Source organism: Anguilla rostrata, chromosome 11, assembly GCF_018555375.3.
Source record: "Anguilla rostrata isolate EN2019 chromosome 11, ASM1855537v3, whole genome shotgun sequence".
NCBI lineage: Eukaryota > Metazoa > Chordata > Actinopteri > Anguilliformes > Anguillidae > Anguilla > Anguilla rostrata.
In genome coordinates, this window is record NC_057943.1 from 28073484 (window position 1) to 28094004 (window position 20521).

The 20521-nt window shown below is 44.6% G+C and overlaps 1 protein-coding gene across 2 annotated transcripts in view; it reads right to left on the reverse strand.

Moving 5' to 3' along the window:
* Window positions 1–1387: 1387 nt before the first annotated feature.
* The window catches only part of src (v-src avian sarcoma (Schmidt-Ruppin A-2) viral oncogene homolog), a 43502-nt gene continuing 24368 nt past the window's right edge, over window positions 1388–20521 (reverse strand). Inside the window, exons 2-13 of one of the 2 annotated variants that reach the window (XM_064299190.1) lie at window positions 19626–19883; window positions 18878–18977; window positions 17253–17270; window positions 14504–14602; window positions 13769–13872; window positions 11462–11611; window positions 10102–10257; window positions 9196–9375; window positions 8128–8204; window positions 7810–7963; window positions 6492–6623; window positions 1388–6035 (exon numbers count right to left, since the gene is read on the reverse strand). In XM_064299190.1, the coding sequence (XP_064155260.1) occupies window positions 5827–6035; window positions 6492–6623; window positions 7810–7963; window positions 8128–8204; window positions 9196–9375; window positions 10102–10257; window positions 11462–11611; window positions 13769–13872; window positions 14504–14602; window positions 17253–17270; window positions 18878–18977; window positions 19626–19875 (1629 nt within the window). In that variant the 5' untranslated portion in view covers window positions 19876–19883 and the 3' untranslated portion in view covers window positions 1388–5826. The remainder of the gene's footprint in view (window positions 6036–6491; window positions 6624–7809; window positions 7964–8127; window positions 8205–9195; window positions 9376–10101; window positions 10258–11461; window positions 11612–13768; window positions 13873–14503; window positions 14603–17252; window positions 17271–18877; window positions 18978–19625; window positions 19884–20521) is intronic. The other variant, XM_064299191.1, reaches the window with a different exon arrangement.

The following is a 20521-nucleotide window of genomic DNA, read 5'->3' on the forward strand; positions in this document are numbered from 1 at the left end:
TCAGTAAGGCCAATTAGGCATATTAAATCTTGTACATTTAAAAAAATAAGTAATATACATAAGTACAGTCAATTTATGAATTCAGTCACTTTTTAATACACTGGTAATACAGTATTGTATGAAGCTGTGTTCACATAGATGTAATAGGCTTTGAAAGACCATGCTATAATAGTGAATACATTTTTATTTTACAAACATATTGCGTCTCATTGTTCACATCAGAATTAAAATTTAAATACATAATGTTACAAAATTATACTCTTAACTATGCACCTGAGAAATGTCATATTTTGACCCCTTGGTTATTGCTGAGATTCTGGTTTGATCCACTAAGCTCAAACGCCCAAGCCTGTCATTGAGTAAGAAAGGAAGTGGGAAGGCATGCAGTAGCTGTCTGGTTACTATAGAGAATCTGAGACGGGACACCCTACACCTCAAGACCTAAACACTTCCAACCACCCTCTGCACAACACAAGCCTGGACCTGGAATTTTCCAGGTAAAAATGCACTTCTTACATTTCTAGATCCATCGTGCTTTTGTTGTTAAACAGAAGCTTAATTTAAATATGGTTGATGCTTGAATGCATTTGCCTAAAACAGGTATTGACATAACGTGGCATTGAATCTGTAAAATGTGTGATGCCTGGTTTTCTTTACGCAAACACGAAGTACAGGAATTTGAAAATAAGATTTTAAAAAAAAAAAAAACTAGAACCAACAGACTCCCTCAACTTTGACCGTCACAATTCATGTCATTAATTCACAAGTATAATTATAAAATTCTAAACCACTAACTATTTACTCAAACACACACTTTTTCATGACATCTTACAGTTGTTTGGGAAAATGTTCTATGAATAAAATAAATGACGTTTTACTAAGATTTTTCAATTAATTAATTTCCTGAAATGTAAAGGGCCACATTACTCATGAAAGCTTCTAAATCAGTCCATAAATGATCAAGAATAATTGTGAAACATTCATGATTCGTCTTTCGATATTACAGAAAATGTGTCACAGCCATCGTCATAGCACAGCTTTAGAGTCTACTCCCATGGGTCAAAAGTTAAAGAGTTGAATGCTGGGTAAAAAAAAGAAAAAAAAAGTGATTAAACAACAAGGGCACGTCAACCCAAGAGCACGAGGAGCTTAAAAAGAGGAAGTGACACGCTGTGTCTGAGGTGACGGGCGACCGCATGCTTTCAGAGGGGGAGCGTCTTTCTGAAATGACCTCACCCATCGGCGTGAAAACACAGCAGGGTCACAGAGCACAGATAAACATACTGTATTTAAACACTGGCTACTATTGCCACACCATTAATTAATAACTCAGACCAAGGCTCATGCTCTTTCTCAATGTCATTTAGCCCATAAAAAAGAGGGAAGCTTTAGAAACATAATTTATTGCACATTTAAAGATTACAACAGGAAGTGGCAGATAATGCCTGTAAAGTACAATTTGAAATTTCTCACCCATTCAACTTCTGAAGATGAAACGACAGAATTTTACATCGCATTGCTACAAAAACAAAAATCATTCTTCTGAGATTCTTCTTAAATTTCTGTAAAACGGTATAAAAAGATGGTTACACAGGAACGGTACAGACCCGAAGCTGCATAGCTTACAGAAAACACGTACACGGGCCCAGATGTTGCCAAGTTAACCAAAATCAGGGACCGAAATGTCTCCTTGGCATTAATGTGGACAGTAATCTGAATACACATTGGGAAGGGATGTACAAACTGCAAATACAAACTGATTCATGTGAAGATCTGGCATTGCTTTCCTTTCAAAAAAGTAATTCAACATCCTATACTCCGAAGTGGAGACATATCCCAGGATTCAAAGTACAGTCAGAAAAAGAAGAACCACATTTCATTATTAATTAAAAAAAGACTCAATGCATAACCAAATAACCTGCTCCACAATGCTGTTATTATTTGTATCAATGGCATATTTCTTCACAGAAGCCTGCTGTTGAGCTGCAAATGCATGAACCAATTACATGACAAGATTTCAGTGAAACAAGCCAACATATACAGGTGTACCCATCCACACGTAAAGCAACAGGGTGTGTGGTGGTCTGTTTCCTGTCTCTCACTGGGCCGGGAGGGGAAGTCAGACACAGCTGTGCTACACCACTCTCTGTAGCTTTAAATATCTCTGCTCCTCCCGTTTCCATGACATCGTACAATCCTGGTATCTTCAGGTACAGAAGAATAAAAATAAAAAAGATGACAAAGAAATAATATACATTTATATCTAATATATAGGAAAAAAACATATCTAGACCTCAAAGTTGTTGTATAGCGATTTCAGTACCAGGATGAAGAAAACTACACAGTGTGAGAAACTGGGTTTTCTCTTGTGAGCAAAACCATTCAAAATATGAATAAATTATTCAGGATATATACAAGAGTTATTGGTACCAGAGTATTTACAGTGACTAAACTAGTCACGCTCAATACCTACAATTCAAATGAATGTCCCTCTCACTACATCCCAATCACATTTAAAAATTAGGCTGATTTTCTGATGTTTGTATGTCAATTTGGGGAGAGGGGATGGGGGACATCCTTGATCAGGAATATCTTGGTTATTTTACACATCTATAACAGATGACAGCATTCCACCCCCTGCCATATAAAAAAGCCAAAAATAAGTAAATAAAACAAACAAATGACTGAGACTCTTGGTAGACCAAGAGTGTGTTTCATACAACCAGAATGATTAGCCTGGATCTATGCTTGCTTTGGATTATCTTATCTTCATCAATGACCATGAATGAATAAGAGATGGAATGAATCGAAGCACATAGATTTGGACTTCCATTATTTTAAGGCACAGTTACATTTTTGTTCCCCTAGATGTTTTTCTTATTAATGTACTCTTCAACTTGGGGAAAAAAACAAACATAAAATTGCATTTTACATTATTTTTCTCAAAACCAAAACTGTGTGTTCAAACAATGCCAGCAGCAACCTAATCTTAAGTGACTTCAATTCTGCGCAAAAGCCTTGGCCAGTCCTATTCCAAAGTTTGAAAGCAGACTTTAGGATGCAGTCTACCATGACACAATGCAATGAACCCTTTTCTGTTACTTCTGGTTTGTGTATTGGAGATGTTAAAATGTCTTTTTGGGAATTTTTACATCAATTATTTTCATCCTAAATACAGAGAGACAGAATGAAACTGAACTGTAAATAATTGGTAACATTATATATCTGTCAAAATAGCGATAAAACTCCTTGAAGGCCAAATCACTTTGCGCAAAAGGCAGATGTTTTCCGCATAGTCAGCGTGCAGACCCACTGCATATAAATAACGAGGTTGTGATTTCTAGGAAGAAAAAAAAAATGTAAACCAAAATAAAACAAAGATTAGCTACAAGAACACAAAACACTGCTTATAAACAGTGTGACTGCCATCTAAGATCCCTCGGCATAACTGCGATCCCAGAATGCACTGCTCTGGGGCCGTAACCCTGCAGCAGAAATCTGATGCGTGGAAGCGTGAGGGCATTTCCACACAACAACTCAATTTAAATGTCCACACGTGTCCTGAATGCACAGAGAGAACTTCCAGCTGGTGGGCTCAAGTCATAGTTAACCGACATTTCGAAATCTCACTGCATTGCAACGGCCTGTTGAATTCACACTGGAGATTACTTCTCTAACGAGGATTTTGGTTTGACTCAAGAAAAGGTAACTGTGCTCATAAGCCAACTAAATAACTCATGACACTCGTGACTACATACATCCTCTTCTCTACTAAATGCTTAGTTAATTTGAGGAGCAATAGTCAAAATGTTCTCTCCAGTCAGTTCAAGGTAATTCTCACGAAAGAATAAATACAAAATAAAGAAAATTCTGCCTCTAACGTACTTTCCTATGATGCCTTTAAGGAAAACTGTGACATTTTTCAGGAGTTTCAAGATGCTTAACTCAACATTCCAACTGGGTTAATAGTCTTACACAGCCCCTCCCCCTTTCCCAAATTGCTATTAAGGATTTAGTGCAGAGAGCGGGGCCACTCCTGAGACAGGTGGCAGCGAACACTTTCACTGGCTGTTCATGATTCCTGACATACATACTCACTGTAATGTGGAATTGTAACCTTATAGCCTGGTCTCATATCCTCTAAAGGGTTTGCAAAGATTCAACTTCTGTAAATGAGAGAAGTATTTCCTGCACAATTCTGCCTCCATACCACCCCTCCCTCCCCATACAACTTATAATCTGCAACTCGAAACCAGAAGGAAAAAATTTCACATCTTTCAAAAGTAGCGGTGGTGTATGATGGGAAAGAGACTAGACCCAAGATGATTTTTTTTTTTTAACTGCTTGGTACTCTTTTTGTTGAAAGATGAAAGGATAAATGGCAAAATAAACAGGCATCCTTTTGCATAAGTCTTTAGGGGAAGAAGACTGAAAAGAAACTTCTGGCCCATGACTGTAGGGGCCTTCAAACCTGCGCTGTTCAGGAGCAAGTGGCAGAACCCCCTATTATGTTAACACATTCCTACCCACAGTCTGAACGACGAAAACAGACACTGAACAGGTGCCCGTACAAGGGTTCGAGCGGTTTTCCAAAAAATACAAATTTGAAAAAACACACATTACTTACTTATGGGAATTACTTTCAGGGCTTGCCCACTGTACTTGATAATAGAAAGCTCAGGTTAATAAAAATACACTTTATATACAGTAGACAGTACAAACATGTTTCCCGATGGCACAAAATATTCGCAGCAGGATTCTTGGCCCAGTACAAAAGGACTGGAAAATCAGTAGTTTTTTTTTTGTTATTTTGCTTTGTTTTCGTCAGAAGTCCTACAGGCGGGTTTAAATAAAAGTTTAGACGTTTCACTCCTGTTGTTAAGCAGCTTGTGGTGTCATCATCAGTAACCGTGTCCTGGTTTTCTGGAAGCTCTGTTTTCTGCACAGCCCCACCCACCCACCCACACCCTGGTCCTTTGCTCCATTTAGTGACGCTGCGTTGCCCATGGGCACGAACAGAGTCTCTGACAGATAAAATATCCGCCACGTCTGGTCACAGCACGTGTACGATTCCAGTTAAACCAGGAGAAAAAAAAAAAAGCAGAACCAGAAACTTAAAACTGTACTTCTCACTCTCCCAGATGAAACTGGTTTGAGAGTCAGTGGCGATCAGGGAAAACGGTCAGCGGTGATTAGGGAGAAAAATTTCCACTCGCCCCTCAGGGTGGAAGGGTTAGCGATTGACCTCTGACTTCCCTCAGGAAAGAGGCCTCGCTAAAGAGGCTAGCCAGGAGCAGCGCAGAGGTCGGTTTCTTAAGGAAGAGCATGTCATTTTCAGCCCTGGGGAGACATTCACCTCCCTCCCATTTAGTCTCTGTTCTCACCAATCGACCTGAAATCAAAACTTGTGAAAAAAAGAAGTAGAAAAAAAAACAAGGAACGACCCTCGCGCACAGGGGCTGAGGTCATACCAAACACCGGCGTCGCTATTGCTTCACTGCCCCTGACACAGAGACATTGAGAGGAAGGGGTGGTCTAGGGTACAGAAAGAGAGGGGGAAAGGAATGGACGGGGGACCTGGGAGGGGAGAGGGAGAGGGAGAGCAGGGCTGTTGGGGTGAGAGTCCCTTTGGCAGTGGCTTGCTGGGGAAGAAGCACTAAGATGGCGGGTCTGTTGGGGCAGGAGGTAGGGCATTAGCAAGGGAGAAGAGCTTGGTTGTTAGCGGTTAGCCGTTTGCTGTTAGCACCCGGCTTACCGCACCACCACCACCACCACCACTACCCAGCCCCGTGCCTACTGCCCCCCTTCCCCAGACCGCGAAGAGCCCTAGAGGTTCTCCCCTGGCTGGTACTGGGGCTCGGTGGATGTGAAGTAGTCCTCCAGGAAGCCCTGCAGGTACTCGAAGGTGGGCCTCTCCTCCGCCTCTTTGCGCCAGCAGGTGAGCATGAGCTCGTGCAGCGAATCAGGGCACTCCGCTGGGCAGGGCATGCGGTAGCCCCGCTCCACCTGGTCCAGCACCTCCCGGTTCACCATGCCTGAACAGGCACAACAGGCAACACACGATCCGTCAAGGCACAATCGCACAGACTCACCACAGATATCGTATTTTAGGGTGGAGTACAGTATGTGATCTACTGCATGCCCTACTCTATTCTTTGATTTCTAACTAATATCATTAAGGGTAACAGTAATAACTAGTGTGTGAAGGGTGCACTTCCTTGCACATATTTCTTGTTCAGGCTGGTGGGGGGGCACACTTCCTATCCAGGTTAGTGAACGAGGTATACTTCCTCTGCAAAATCTAATGTCTGGGGTATATTTGCTGTTCAAGCTATTGTGTATAGAGTACACTTCCAGTACAGGCTGGTGTGTAGGGTACACTTCCTGTCCAAGATGGTGTGAAAGGACAGTCCGAGTGTATACAGGACACTGCGGTGCACTGACCAAAAGGGGGATGTATTAGATTCTGGAGGGGGATTATGAGGCCGTACCTGGGTATGGAACTCTGCCTTTGGTAGCCAATTCGGTCAGCAGCACTCCGAAGGACCAGACGTCGGACTTGATGGTGAAGCGGCCATAGAGCGCCGCCTCGGGGGCGGTCCACTTTATGGGGAACTTGGCTCCTGGGGGCCAATCAGAAAGCAGTGTCAGAAATGCAGAACCTTTCCCATCCAATTTGTTCTTTTAACCCTTTTAAGAGTAGGTTCACAGTAATGTTTTTGTATGCATAGGAATGGTTCAGTTAGGAATGGAATGAATCGAGCAGACATCCACACCTGTCAGCACGTCAATGGTTGGCATAAAGCACCCACAAAGCAGACGGCATTATGACAGAGCTTGCTAAAACTGCACTGACAGTTAATGCAGAACGCAAAAAAAAGAAAAGTATAGACAATAAGGAGGGGCTGTTTGGATCAGGAGTAAAAAGTACATAGAAAAAAAAGAAAAGAAAAGAAAACCCACCTAACACATTTTTGCGGTACTTGGACAAGACTGAGAACAGCCGAGGCATGCTCGATCTTAGTGTTCTCTTCAGAACAGTAACCGTATTACTGAGAAGGGTAATTAGGCGTGGGAGAATGAGGAGGAGTGTGATCACTCCAAAAAGGCAATGTACCTTCCCACAAAGACCTACAACGAATTGTACTCATTTAGAAGCACAATGAAGAGAAGAGAGAGAGGAAAGAGCACGGCACAACTTTCGGGTTTTCCCTCCACGGAACAGCCTTAGGTACACTTGAGCGCAGACAGAGGAGCTAGGCGCCCGCATGCCACGACACATTACTGATCCACTGCAGCAATTTAAAACATTCCAGGATCTCCAGTCAAAGAACACCGGGGCGTGAGGTGTTGCTGTGGGCTACATGAGCGCGGGGGAGGGGGAGGGAGAGGGGGAGGGAGAGAGAGGGCGTGAGAGAGAGAGAGAGAGAGAGAGGGCGAGAGAGAAGGCGAGAGAGAGAGAGAGGGCGTGAGAGGGTGAGAAGAGAGAGAGAGAGAGGAGAGAGAGAGAGAGAGAGAGGGCGAGAGAGAAGAAGAGAGAGAGGGCGAGAGAGAGAGAGAGGGCGTGAGAGGGTGAGAGGGAGAGAGAGAGAGAGAGAGAGAGAGGGCGTGAGAGGGTGAGAGAGAGAGAGGGCGTGAGTGGGTGAGAGAGAGAGAGTGAGGGCGAGAGAGAGAAGGAAGAAAGGCAGAGAAGAGGAGAGGAGAGAGAGAGAGAAAGAAAGCGAGAAAAAGAGAGAGAGAGAGAGAGATACTCATGTATGAAAGTGAGAGATCATGAACCGGCATGAGCGAGCCTCCTGCTGCCCTCACCCTGTCTGGCAGTGTACTCATTGTCCTCGATGAGCCGGGCCAGGCCGAAGTCAGCCACTTTGCACACCAGGTTGTCTCCCACCAGGATGTTGGCGGCCCTGAGGTCCCTGTGGACGTAGTTCATCCGCTCCACGTAGGCCATACCTGAGGCAATCTGCAGAGACACGCCCGCAGGCTCAATTAATCACAAAGGACAGCATATCCTGTAAGGACTCACATGCACTTTTGCCCATGCCTTTGGCGAGCCGGGTTTCGTGCGGGTGAAAATGTCGCCTTGTCGGGGGCTACCGCATTGACCGTGCCGTCCTGAGCGCTCACCTGCGACGCCATGTCCACCAGCTGGGGCAGTCTCAGCATCTTCCCCATGTCCCCTTTCAGGAAATCCAGGAGGCTACCTGTTGGGACGGGTAGGGCAATGAGCTCCCAGCACACAGCTCTCTGCCTGCTCCTCTGTTCTCTCATGGCGTGCACCTATCACAGCTCACTAACACAGCAGAAACCTCGCCTAATCTGATCCTGTTCGTTCAATTTCACAATAATCTGAGAAATCAGCAATAGATCTGCATGTAGGCTATGCGAATATGTGCAAAATGAACCCATTTTCTATGCAATATACTGTATATATTTATTGAAAAGATAGACATATACAGTATATGATAATAAAAACAAAAATGTAAGGCAACCTATACTCTGTTGTTGTACAGAGTTTATGTTTATATATAACACATTAAAACCCAGAGAAAATGCTTGGTTGGACACAATATTCCATGTATTTATAAATAAGTGTTGTAGGAAGGTAGAAGTGTTGTAGTACTTTTTCCCAAATGTTCATTTTCAAACTTATGGACTTTGCTCTTACAAAAATAGGGGCAAAGTTTTTTTGTGATTATTTCTTTTCCAGAAAAAATGATCCAGGTGGAATGAACGTATTAGCCAACAAACCAGGCGATTAACTATCCACCCTCTTCAGTTTTGGTCAGTAAAACCACAAACCTGGGAGGGGGGGGGCATGATCTCCCATGATGCAGTGCTGCTAGTCTTGAAACCCAGGTGTTCAGATCTCACCCTACTGTCTGGAAACAGCACTTCATGTGGCAGCGATAGGAACACCAGCGCAGCAGTGTTCAGTTGGTGGAAATGCGACGTATTTGGCTAACATCTCCTCTAGCAATTCAATCACGTCCCTGCTTCCCATAGTTCATTTCATCGCCACCTGCACCTTAGACCCACCTTCACCAAGTTCCTGTGATTGGTTAAAAAATATCCACGTGGAGCCACAGCTCCATTACTCTGAAGGAGGATCACCTTCCACCAAACCGCATCACTAACTCCTTTCTGGACATGACATCATTGACAGGGCGTCTCCCATGATGCAGTGCTGCTAACCTTGGCTCATGTACTCTGTGACGATGTAGATGGGCTCCTCAGACACCACGGCGTACAGCTGCACCAGCTTCTCGTGTCGAAGTTTCTTCATCACTTGCGCCTCCTCAAGGAAGGCCTCTGGCGACATGGTGCCGGTTTTCAGCGTCTTAATGGCCACCCGCGTCGTGCCGTTCCAGGTTCCTGCATGGGGCGACAGCATTTCCTGTCAACTCTCCTGCTCATAGGAGCTGCTTGGAAATAAAGACTATCTCTAAATCACAATTTACACGTAGAGACAGTAATTTGGCTAAATTTGGCTTTATTCAGATAAATGAGGCACAAGTATTCATAAAGCAAAGGCTATGGCGCAGCTTGTTGCTGAACAATTAAATAAATTAAACAATGACATCCCAATATGTATAAAAATGTTGGACAGGCCTGACTGCCTGTAACTACGGTAACCACGGCTGAAAGGAGAGACTGAACCGACGAAGTTCCTCCGTACCAGAAAAACACTTCCTTACAACCCTGACACTGCAATCCAAACCTATCAATATGATTTACTTATAATCTATAATATGACAATTATCTCCTTATCAATATCTGCAGTATTCCCCTTGTATTTTATTATTTATCAATGACTGACCGTATACTCAATCTCCCTGCACCATTTCTTATTCTTGAGGACATTAATAATTTTCAAGAACAAATTTTGTGGACAAATTTCAAAAGGCTTCATATAATTTCAATTTAATTTCTCTCTGAATTCATCACAGAAATATAAACCCGCATGTGGATAAAGTGTCAAGGCACTGAAACCCAAAAGCACACGCAGCATTCCTGAACCGTTCCCGCCGTTTTCTCAGGGCACTCCCGACAGAATTCCCACAGCCTTCCGGGAGAGGGGAGCAGGGGGGCCCGGCTTACCCATCCAGACCTCGCCGAAGCAGCCCTGCCCCAGCTTGACGTCCAGCCGCAGGGAATCGCGGGGGATCTCCCAGGCGTCCCGGGCCAGGCCCTGGGTCTGAGGCTTCAGCACGGGGCACACCTCCGTCAGGCAGTGGCACAGCCCGTCAGCGAGCTCTGTGGGGGGCGGGGAGTGGGTGGGGTGGGGGGGGGAGGGAAGAGAGAGGGGGATGGGGGGAGGAGATCCATGAGTGGCATTAGGTTCAACACGCGTGTCTTCTGCCGGTTTCCTCTCTCCAGCCCCACGGCCTACCACCTGCAGAAGGTTTCTGAACTGCCTCTCAAATTTTGACACTCCGTTGTTGGTTGTCTAATTACATTGCTGAAATGTACATTCAATTGGAAGGTGAAATTGTGAGATAGTTACTTGAATTACTTCTGAATTGCTTCAGAATATATCCATGTTTATAAACGGATACTGTGTAAAAATCAAATCTGTGAAATCGTCAGGAAAAGAGCATATGCTAAAACCCTAAATGTGTAAACAGGATGAGCTAAAACAAACTAAATGTCCTCAACAGCTCCAGTGGGCCAGTGTTGTAATTGTAAATACATTAAGTTATTCCAAAAGACCTGATCTGAAGTCTGCTTATGGCTTTTCCTCTTTTAAACAACACATGAAAAATGGAACGGAAATCAAATTCCCCATCAGCAGAAATGAGAAGCTGTTTATGGATGCATGGTATGTCTAAACAAACTGTTTTTTTCTTCCCAAAAGACTGCTGAATTGGGTTTTTCAGTGGGAAGGACTTGAGAGTTTTGTCAATAATTAACCATTTTCAAATATCAGAAATCTTAATGTACATAGGCAATGGCAGCATCTCATCTGTCCGCCATGTCGACCACATTCACTGCAGTCTTGCTTCCTACATTTTAATTTGAAACCTCTATCTGTGGAGGAGATTAGTAAAAAGCCACAGTGGAAGCTGAAAATTGAGGAAGAGCCATTCATAAAAGCAGGAAGTACAACGGTATGAAGGAATAATGAAAAAACTCTTATTAATCTGTTTGAAAATAGGTAAAAGGCAATGATCTGAATTTTTCTAAATGCAATCATTTACATAATCTAAAGGCAAATACATCAAAGTTTATACAAAGATGCATAAAAATCTATCAATGTTGGAACATACAGCTTATCTGAAAAGACACAAGCAGTCAAAACACATAAATGCAGAGAAACACTTCAACGTTGTGCCACATGTAGATATTTCTAATAATTTTGCATAAAGAAAACATGTTAACAATACTATGATAGTTATTCGTAGTAAGGAATAACGCTTCAGTGTTTCTGTTTGCGGTCGCCAGCGACGCTCTGACTCACTGCGATAGTGCCCCACCAGCTGCTGCAGGTTGTTAAACTGCGTGCGGGACGTGATGTAGAAGCCTCCGCTGTCCAGCTTGCGGATCTTGTAGTGCTTGACGTTGAGGCCTTTGCTGTTGTCATAGTCTAGGACCGAGAGGCAGTAGGCCCCTGGACAGGGAGAGAAAGAGCGTGGGTCAGACAACACGGGAAGAGGGAAGATGCGGATGCTCTCACATGCCTTACGGTGAACTGGAACAATCTACTGTGGCCCAAAATTTGGGTGATTTGTCCCTGAGCGAACTTATCCCTGTAATGAGTAGGTTTTTTGGAATCGTTTTTGTGTTTTAGAACTCCATTGCTTTCAATTACCAGTAGCAATTGTAACACCAACATTTGTCTACTCGATTAAAAACATCACAATCATATAATTGTGATCTTTCTCCTTAAATTACCAGCCCTCAAGCCCTGCACACAGCACTTTTGATTGACACGTGTAGATCCCCACACGCGGTCACGACTGCTCCGCTCCACAGCTGCTCCACATACAAACAAATCTGCCAGAGTCAGTTCTGCCTTACCACCACTAGAGAGCACCACGCTAACAGAAAAGCTGCCTCAGCCCTCTCCCCCCCTTTACCCAACCTTCCCCTGTGCTCTCCTGCCAGAGTAAAGATATGGCCCACGGTTATTCAGCTGGGCTATGAAATGACCTACTTCTGCCTGTTCGCTCTTTCGCCCGTTCCCACCCCAACCCCCTCCCCAGGTCCTTGGGCTGTTCCTGGGAGAATCTCTCCATCGATCGCTCCCCTCCCCACCCCCTCCCCTCCCTCGTTTTCACTCTCCCTCCTGAGGGTATGGCAGGGTTGGGGGTGACGCGAGGCCTTGCACCAGGCCTGCTGACCGGCGGTCAATAACGTCTCACTGACCCCGCTCAGGCCGCGTGACGTGTGACATTTCCCACGTGCCTCTTGAGCAGCCAAAGCTGGGCTTTGTTTGTGAGGCTCGCTTCCTGGTCTCTTTGAGAGACGTTTCTCACTAGCACCGATGTGGTCGGCTCCAGTATAGGTGTTTCAGCCACCCGTTTCAATGTTGGTCAGAGGAAACAATACGGTCAAAACAGGAAGTCAATTTTTTCCCACAAGAAAATGTAGTCGCAGTATGGGTTTTTACTTTAATGTCACCCCATCTGCCGATTTATTAAGTTATTATGTTATCTTTAGATTTAAATATTTTGTGGACAAATCAGGGACATTTTCTGTCACTGCTGCGTCACTGTATCTCACACGCGTAGCGGACGACCCGGACTCGGCCGGACTTCATGCCCATATAAGGATCCCCCCTTTCACTGCGCAGTCTCTGGCCTCAATTCGTACAACATGGTGTCGCCCGAAAACCGCACTTCTGTGGTTTCGACACACTTTTCACCAACCCTCGGAAAGTCAGAGGGTGACGTCAGAGAGACTTGTTACATAGTCTCTGGTGCCTCTCCTACCACTTCCTCTCTGTTCCTCCAGGGCCAATTGCGGTCCTTGAACTTACACAGCAGCAAACCTGGTAAGAGCGGCTGATAAAGAACCGGCACTCAGAACCAGCACAGTGCACCCCTACAGTGACTATTTTAGTGAGAGCCATTGGGATACTTGGTTTTAAACCTTGTTACTAAAGAGATTTTGCATCCTGGGCAGTTGCTCAAAATGGGTCAGATCACCCAACTGCTGGTTTGGTTCTGCTTAACACTGGTTCTGCTTTATTTCTATTATTCTTTCTGCAAAAGGACAAAAGATAGGGAACTCCATGACTCAAAAATGATCTTGTGTAAAGTGCTGGCAGCACTGGTCGCTTCTGCTGTTCTTCAGTAGAGTAGACGAGGCCAGGCTGGAACAGCAGCATGCAGGCTAACAGAAGCAGGGCACAAGGCGTCCGAGACGCGTGTGGAGACGCGTGGTGGAGACGCGGGGTGGAGACGCGTGTGGAGACGTGTGTGGAGACGCGTGTGGAGACGTGTGTGGAGACGCGGGGTGGACACATGGGTGGAGACGCGTGGGGAGACGCGTGTGGAGACGTGTGTGGAGACGCGTGTGGAGACGCGGGTGGAGACACGTAGGGAGACGCGTGTGGAGACGCGTAGGGAGGCGCGTGGGGAGACACGGGGTGGAGATGTGTGTGGAGACGCGGGGTGGAGACGCGTGTGGAGACGCGGGTGGAGACGTGGGGTGGAGACGCGGGTGGAGACGCGGGGTGGAGACGCGGGGTGGAGACGCGTAGGGAGACGCGGGTGGAGACGCGGGTGGAGACACGTAGGGAGACACGGGTGGAGACGCTCACCCTTGGTCGTCTCGCTCTCGCGCACCAGGAAGGTCCCTCTCCTGTTCTCCAGGTTGAGCAGCAGCCTCTCAGAGTCCCGCCGCGTGATCTTCCCGAAATACCACCTGCGGGGAGGGGGCGGCAAGAAGTATGAGTCAGAGGGAAGGGTGTGTGTGAAAGAGAAAGAGAGAGAGACAGAGAGAGAGAGAGGGAAGGAGACTATATTATACATATGTGCAAATGTTGTATGTGCATGAAATTGTATTTGTGTGTGTGGCTGTTTGTTAATGTCAGTTAGAATGCAAGACAGTCAGCATGAGTGTGTGCAGGTATACAGCCTACAGGCATGTTTTGTGTGTGTGTGTGTGTGTGTGTATGTGTGTGTATGTGTGTATGTGTATGTGTACGTGCTACATGTGTTTTTGTTTCATTTTGGCTCTGACCACTAACTGGAATTCTACCTGGTACAGTATCTTCCCCCTGGATCAGCACCAAGCTGAAACCACACTAGACTCCATTTACTCCCATGCCTGATTTCCAGCATCAGAACCTAGGCTAGTTTCTACTACAAGACAAGGTGTGAAGCAGAGGAGGTGGGACAAAGGAAAAAAAAGGGCGGAGGTATGGGAGGGGGTTCGGTAAATGTGGAGGACATTTTTCCATTTTTTCCAGTCCTGTCAGGTTAATTTTTAATATTGGCCCGAAATCAACAAAACAGAACAGAAAAAAAGAGAAGGAGAGAGAGGAGGGATTTACTCTTCCGCTTGGATGGAGTCTGACGGAGCAACGTAGTTGCTCGGAATGTAACCGCTTTCTCCTGAAGTCAGGGAGCGAGCCAGCCACCAGTCCCCTTCCCTGCACAGAAAACAGAACAGAAAACCACAGGGTCAATGCGTGTGCCCGCTGGGTAGCGTCAACGCTCACCGCTCCCTACGCGCCCTCTCCTTAAACGAGCGCGAGCGAGAGCTCTTCCGTTCCCCACCGGCGGGTATCGGTAACAGTCACTTCCGCTCTTTACCGCCGGAGACTGCGGACGAGAAGCTGTTTGAGAATCGCCTGCTTTCCAGGTCCATAAAATCACTGGCCTGCTCCTACTAAGTAATACACGTTCACCCGAAGATAAGGTCACCAGGCGGTGATTTTGAAAAGACCTTTAAAACACTTGTGAAATTTCACGGAGCAACCAGCAATATGGACCAAGCTCCTCTCTTAAATGCCATCAGTCCGTTTTAGCTCTTTCATTGTTTAGAATGAAATTGGGTCTAAAACTCTGGGCTGATTTGACCCTTGGTTTCAGTGCCCGCTGTCTGGTCACCTTGTCCTTATTTTTCTCATTCCAGTTAACCACTCAAACACAGGGAAGCCAGAGTCCCTGAAAGAGGACTCTGAGGGGAATCACTAGGTCACCTCACGGTTTGGAAAGAGTCTTCTCACTGGGAAGGCTGAGTAAAAATGCTCAAGGTAGGGCGGAGGGTCTACCTTTCAGTAGTGGGGAAGAGGGTAACAGTCAAACTGAATTTTTCAGAGAAATAAAAACATAGGCAATGAAGGAAGATGTTTTGCTCTGAAAGCATATACAGATGGTAGCTGTGGCTGTTATAAGAATTATTTTTAACTGAAAAATATTTACACAAGAGAAGTAAGTCTGCTTGTGAAACGTTGGGGCTATTGGAATCTGACAGGGCTATCCATCACAGTTTAGTTTGTTACATTTTTGAAAATGAAGTCATACTGATTCCATTATGAAAAGCTATACAAAGCAAACATAATTCCATCTAGATAGGCCTATTGCCATAATGGTTTCCTAATATATTCAGGAAACAATTTGTTTTTCATTTGTTTGTGGTTTATTTAATTATTTTCAACATTTCCTTTGCCATTTTTACACATCAGCAAAACAATGACGTCATCTATCACCAAACCAACTTGAATAGTTTGAAAAGAACCAGATTTCACTCCATCTTAATGTGTTTGGGATAGCCTGCAACATAATTAGCTAATCCAACCTTGCTGCTAATCCAACCTACCACTATCTATTGCAGTTATTGACTATGGGAACTAGTGATGTTAAGATTTTCCTTTTGGATCTTTCCATTTATTAGCTACCTAATATAGCGTAGCCACACCGTATGTTTAGGGTGTAGGATTTATTAATTTATATTATATTAGTCAGATGGTTTAATGCAGTTATCAAGCAGCACAATATATTTATTTTTTTCAAATACTGACATGTTAGCATAATTGGAGTTGCTCATTTTAAATCAAACACACAAAATGCATAACACTAGATACTAGAAATTAGGCATGACAATGACAACCATGTACACGTAGAGGTGTTATGTTTGCCTACTCAAAGCCACAGAGTTTTCACAAACTAAAAAGCCAGCACAAACTCATTATTCATATGTTCACATGAGCACATTTTCTTTAAAGAATACTTTTTTGGGATAGCCATGGGGACTCCTGAGCTTAATAAACCATGATTTGCTTCCAGATCTATATTATTTAAAACAGCTGAAACTAAAACTAATTTGTGTAAAATACAGCTATGTTGTTTGATTATTGGCAACTGTTTAATTGACAGTTTAAACAGTACCACAAGGTAGTAGTAGTAGTAAGATAGAAGTTTGTACAGTAACAGCACATCTACTAGCTTTTCTGTACAGGAATTCTCCCCTTAGCTTCAGCTATGGCAGAAAAGAAAGTGCAGTTAGTAATGTAACTTGAAACTCTCCGTTTTTCAACATATTCCCAGTACACTTTGAAATAACTGATAATGGAAACAGAACAGTAGGCAGCTGGAATGAGCTCGCATGAAGCTCTTGTTTTATGAAAAACAGTGACCACAAATGTTCAACACGGTAGCAAGAAAAGATAAGACAGTGGGAGTCTAAACAACAGAATAGTAGGACAAAACATGCATTTTTACTCCACATAAACTTGCTATGACAAGTGAGTAAAGACGAAATGACAAGACAAATGCGTTCCTAACAGGAGCCGAGAGGCCTAAACCACAGGTGACGGCCGTCACTGCCAGATGATTGGTCCCTTCAGACCAATGGGCTGCTGCCACAATTCTGAGACTAGGCCAGCTAACAATGAGGTATGGTGACAGACAGACACATGCCAGCATGGTAACAAACAGACAAGCAACTTCAAACACAAAAAAGTTCATTCTTTATCAGAGGCCGCAGTAAAACATACAACAAAGGACCCCACAATATTCACCTGAGGGCTGTCTTAGACCTTAGCAACAACGCATTGTCACTCGCCATAGCCATGGATTTCACACAGCCTGTTAAACTGTTTAATCAGATGTCCAGTTGTCTTACACGAGTGCCTCACATGAGATACTCAGGGAATTTTATTCAGTTGTTTTACTTCTGTTTTGGAGAGGCCTTTGATTTTGCAGTGCCCGCACAACCAAACACACGCAAACGCACACGCGCACACAAAAACAGACAGGAGCAAGTGAGGACAGCAATCAAAGAGTGGCTTTACTGACCTGCAGTTCAACTTTCTCCTAAATTAAACCGTGAAGCGTGCAGCGGGGAAAAAACAGAAGGGAGAGAAGGGGGGGGGGGCAGGAGGGGGGATGGGAGAGGGATGGTTCAGAAAAATATCAAGCAAGCATTAAAGCACAAGAACAGGCATATAAAGATAACAGGAAGTGGAGAAATGCCCCTCCTCACCACCAAAATTTCTACAAGAGCGTTGCCAACTTTTGTGATCAACATTTCGAGAGAAGTTCTATAGGATACAATTTTCAAATGTTTTTCTTCTCCAATTTATGTTAGGGGTTTGTGCATTTATCCTGGCCAAGTTCATAGACGAAAAAAGCAACATTGCTGGGTGACCTTACAGACCAAGAGCATCAGAAGCACACTTTATTTTCGAGTCACTATGTAAAATGTACAACAGGGCAGGGGTATTATATATTAGGCACAACCCCTGTCTATAGTCTATTGTTTTCCCCATTCTTCTTCCATACAATTTATTATTCTCCATTTCTTATTACTCATAAATTCAGCCCCCAAATGATTTGCTACATTTTTTTCCATCATCAATCATTTTGCATTTTGCATTTCATTTTCTAATGAGCCATTGCTATGTTAACGGACTGGTTATTATGTTGAATTTGATTGATGAATGAACATATGGCGGCACCATAAAAACTGCTGCACGGGGAGAGGACAGATTTGAGATTCAACCTCCCGCAACTCAATGAATAGAGCCTGTTTGAACAATAGAAACCATGCTATTGAAAGACTGTATTAGAATTCACTGACATGTTCATTTTCTGTGTAAATATCAACAGAACGATCCAACAAAAAAGCAAATGAGAGAGTCAAACTGCAAAAATAAATAAAAATAAAAATTCTAGCCTAGAGGACAGTTGGCCTCAGATATACTGGGGAAATGTGCATATGATATATTGGTGATTTTAAGAAAACAAGCAGGGGAAAATGTATCAGGGTAGATTCTCTCACACAGAGCTCTGTGGCTGATACCGGAGATGTTAATAATGTAGTGAATAAACATAACGTCCAATCAAATCCCTGTCAGTTATATTTGCTTCTTAACCAGGGGGATAAAAAAACAAAACTGCGAAAAAGATAAGGCCCACTGCGAGTGTACTATAGAGAGCACCACTGTAAATCCATATCAGGCACCACGTGTTTACATATAACGCAAAGGTGCATTATTTTTCTCTCATCTCTATGTTGTGGAAAGCCAATTTTTTTCTGAAAATAAATCCGGGCAGACTATTCATCTACGAGTAGTGTTCCAGCACAAATACCCTCACCTCCACCCCCACAGTTCTGCCTTCGTATCTGAAAAAGCACCAAAAACAATGACAAAGACCTGTCAGTCATACACAAGCTATTGCTTTGGGGGGAGGGGGGGGGGCGCGTTTCCATGGTTATGGCCTTCCAGAGGGTGGCAGAAGCACCAGTGAGTTGGATGAGCTGCCAGGCCCCCCTGAAGAAGGGGGGTGGAGGGATTGGCAAAGGTTGTCGGTGTCCGCTGGTGTGGGTGTGGCCTGATGATGCTTCCACAGACCCACCCCACCCAAGCAGGATCTTCTGTGCGTGAGGGTGTTTCGGAAGGGGGTGGGCACGTGCTTACGTGTTGTTGACGATCTGCAGTCGCTCGCCCTTTTTGAAAGACAGATCAGAAGCTGTGCGGGACTCGTAGTCGTAGAGCGCGACAAACGTTGTGACCCCGCCTGCGGGACAGGAAGCAGGAAGTGGTCAGGAGCGCAGAATGTTGGAAAAACATATTGAAGAAGTTGGCAGCTGTATACGGGGTTGCTATTTAACACACATTAAATACATTGCTGAGAAGAGCTGCCCTCTGGCAGCAGGAAGAAAAATAAACCTTTCAATATGTTGGACAAACGAAGGACCACTAAATGTGACTTACACGGTGCAGGTTTGACTGATACAGCCAACACTGGGGCTCTTCTGTCCACAAACACTTTACCTTTTCCAGAAACAACTCCCCTTCCCCTTCTAAAGTCACTTAACTCAACTGAACAGATCAGACAATGAAAGTGACATAACATCAATGGACAGCATTAGAATTATTGCATTTTTTCCAGGAGCCAGAGGACTGAAACTCAAGAGCTTAGAATTGCAGGGAAGACTTTGCAGATACAGTGGTTTTGATATAAAGCATTAGAACTTTCCAAGTCCCATGTAATAGCATTGTTTGTGTTGAATCTATGCTAGTTTAACACAGCTAATTTTATTTAAGATGTTTTATCTTCTGCATGTCAGATTACAGTCCTATGTTGGCACTCCTACTCAGAGCCACATTATGACTGTGCGTCCTGTGCTTTAAACTGAGTCTAATCACAGTGTGGAAGCCTCACCTGCCAGGGGTCCCCCTCTGTTTAGGGAGGTGTTTCCGCCCATGAGGTCCACCCCTCCGAACAGCGACGGCCCGGCGTTGTTGGCGACGGCCTGGCTGCCGTGGCGGTTGTGCTCCGCGGCGGGGCTGCGGCTGGGCGCGAGGGCGTGCTGGGCGGGGCCAAGGTGGTGGCCGCCACCCGGGCTGATCTCGCCATCCAGGCTCCGTGACCGCTGGCCTGAGTCCTTGGGCTTGCTCTTGTTTCCCCCCATCGCTGCGCCTGTCGGACAGACAGAGAGCCGCCTGTGTGAGTGAACCCTGAACCGACCATGACCTTGGTCACTATCTCACCCAGAACTGTGAAAAATACACTAAACCAGTGGTCACCATTATTTTGTAGCAAAGAACATAAAATATATCTTAGCACAGGGGTGTCCAATGTTATTTGAGGAGTTAGCGTGTGCACAGGGTTTTGTTCTAGCCCAGCGCTATAACACCTGATTGGAATGTTCCTGGAACAGAGACTGTGATAAGTTTGAATGGTCCTAGAACAGAAGCCTGTACCCACACAGGCCTTTCTTGTGTAACACTGGGCACCCCTGCCCTGAACTATATTTACTTGCAAAAATATTGGCACCTCCAAAATAAATGCAGCTATCTGTAAACTACAATGTAATTAAGGTGTAGTAGGTGGCACAGAGGTATAAGGCTTATACCAGAGGTAGAAGTAAAAAAACAGCCAAGCAACCTGTATTACATATGAAACGCACATACGTATTTTCAATGTATACATCTGAGGTACTGCCCATTCTTCAGGAGGAAAACCCACTGTACATAGCTCTGGACAAGAAGGACCCTTGATTACTCAAAGAAACATTTTTGCAGTTCCTATACATGCAGGTCTGAAACTTCAGAAAC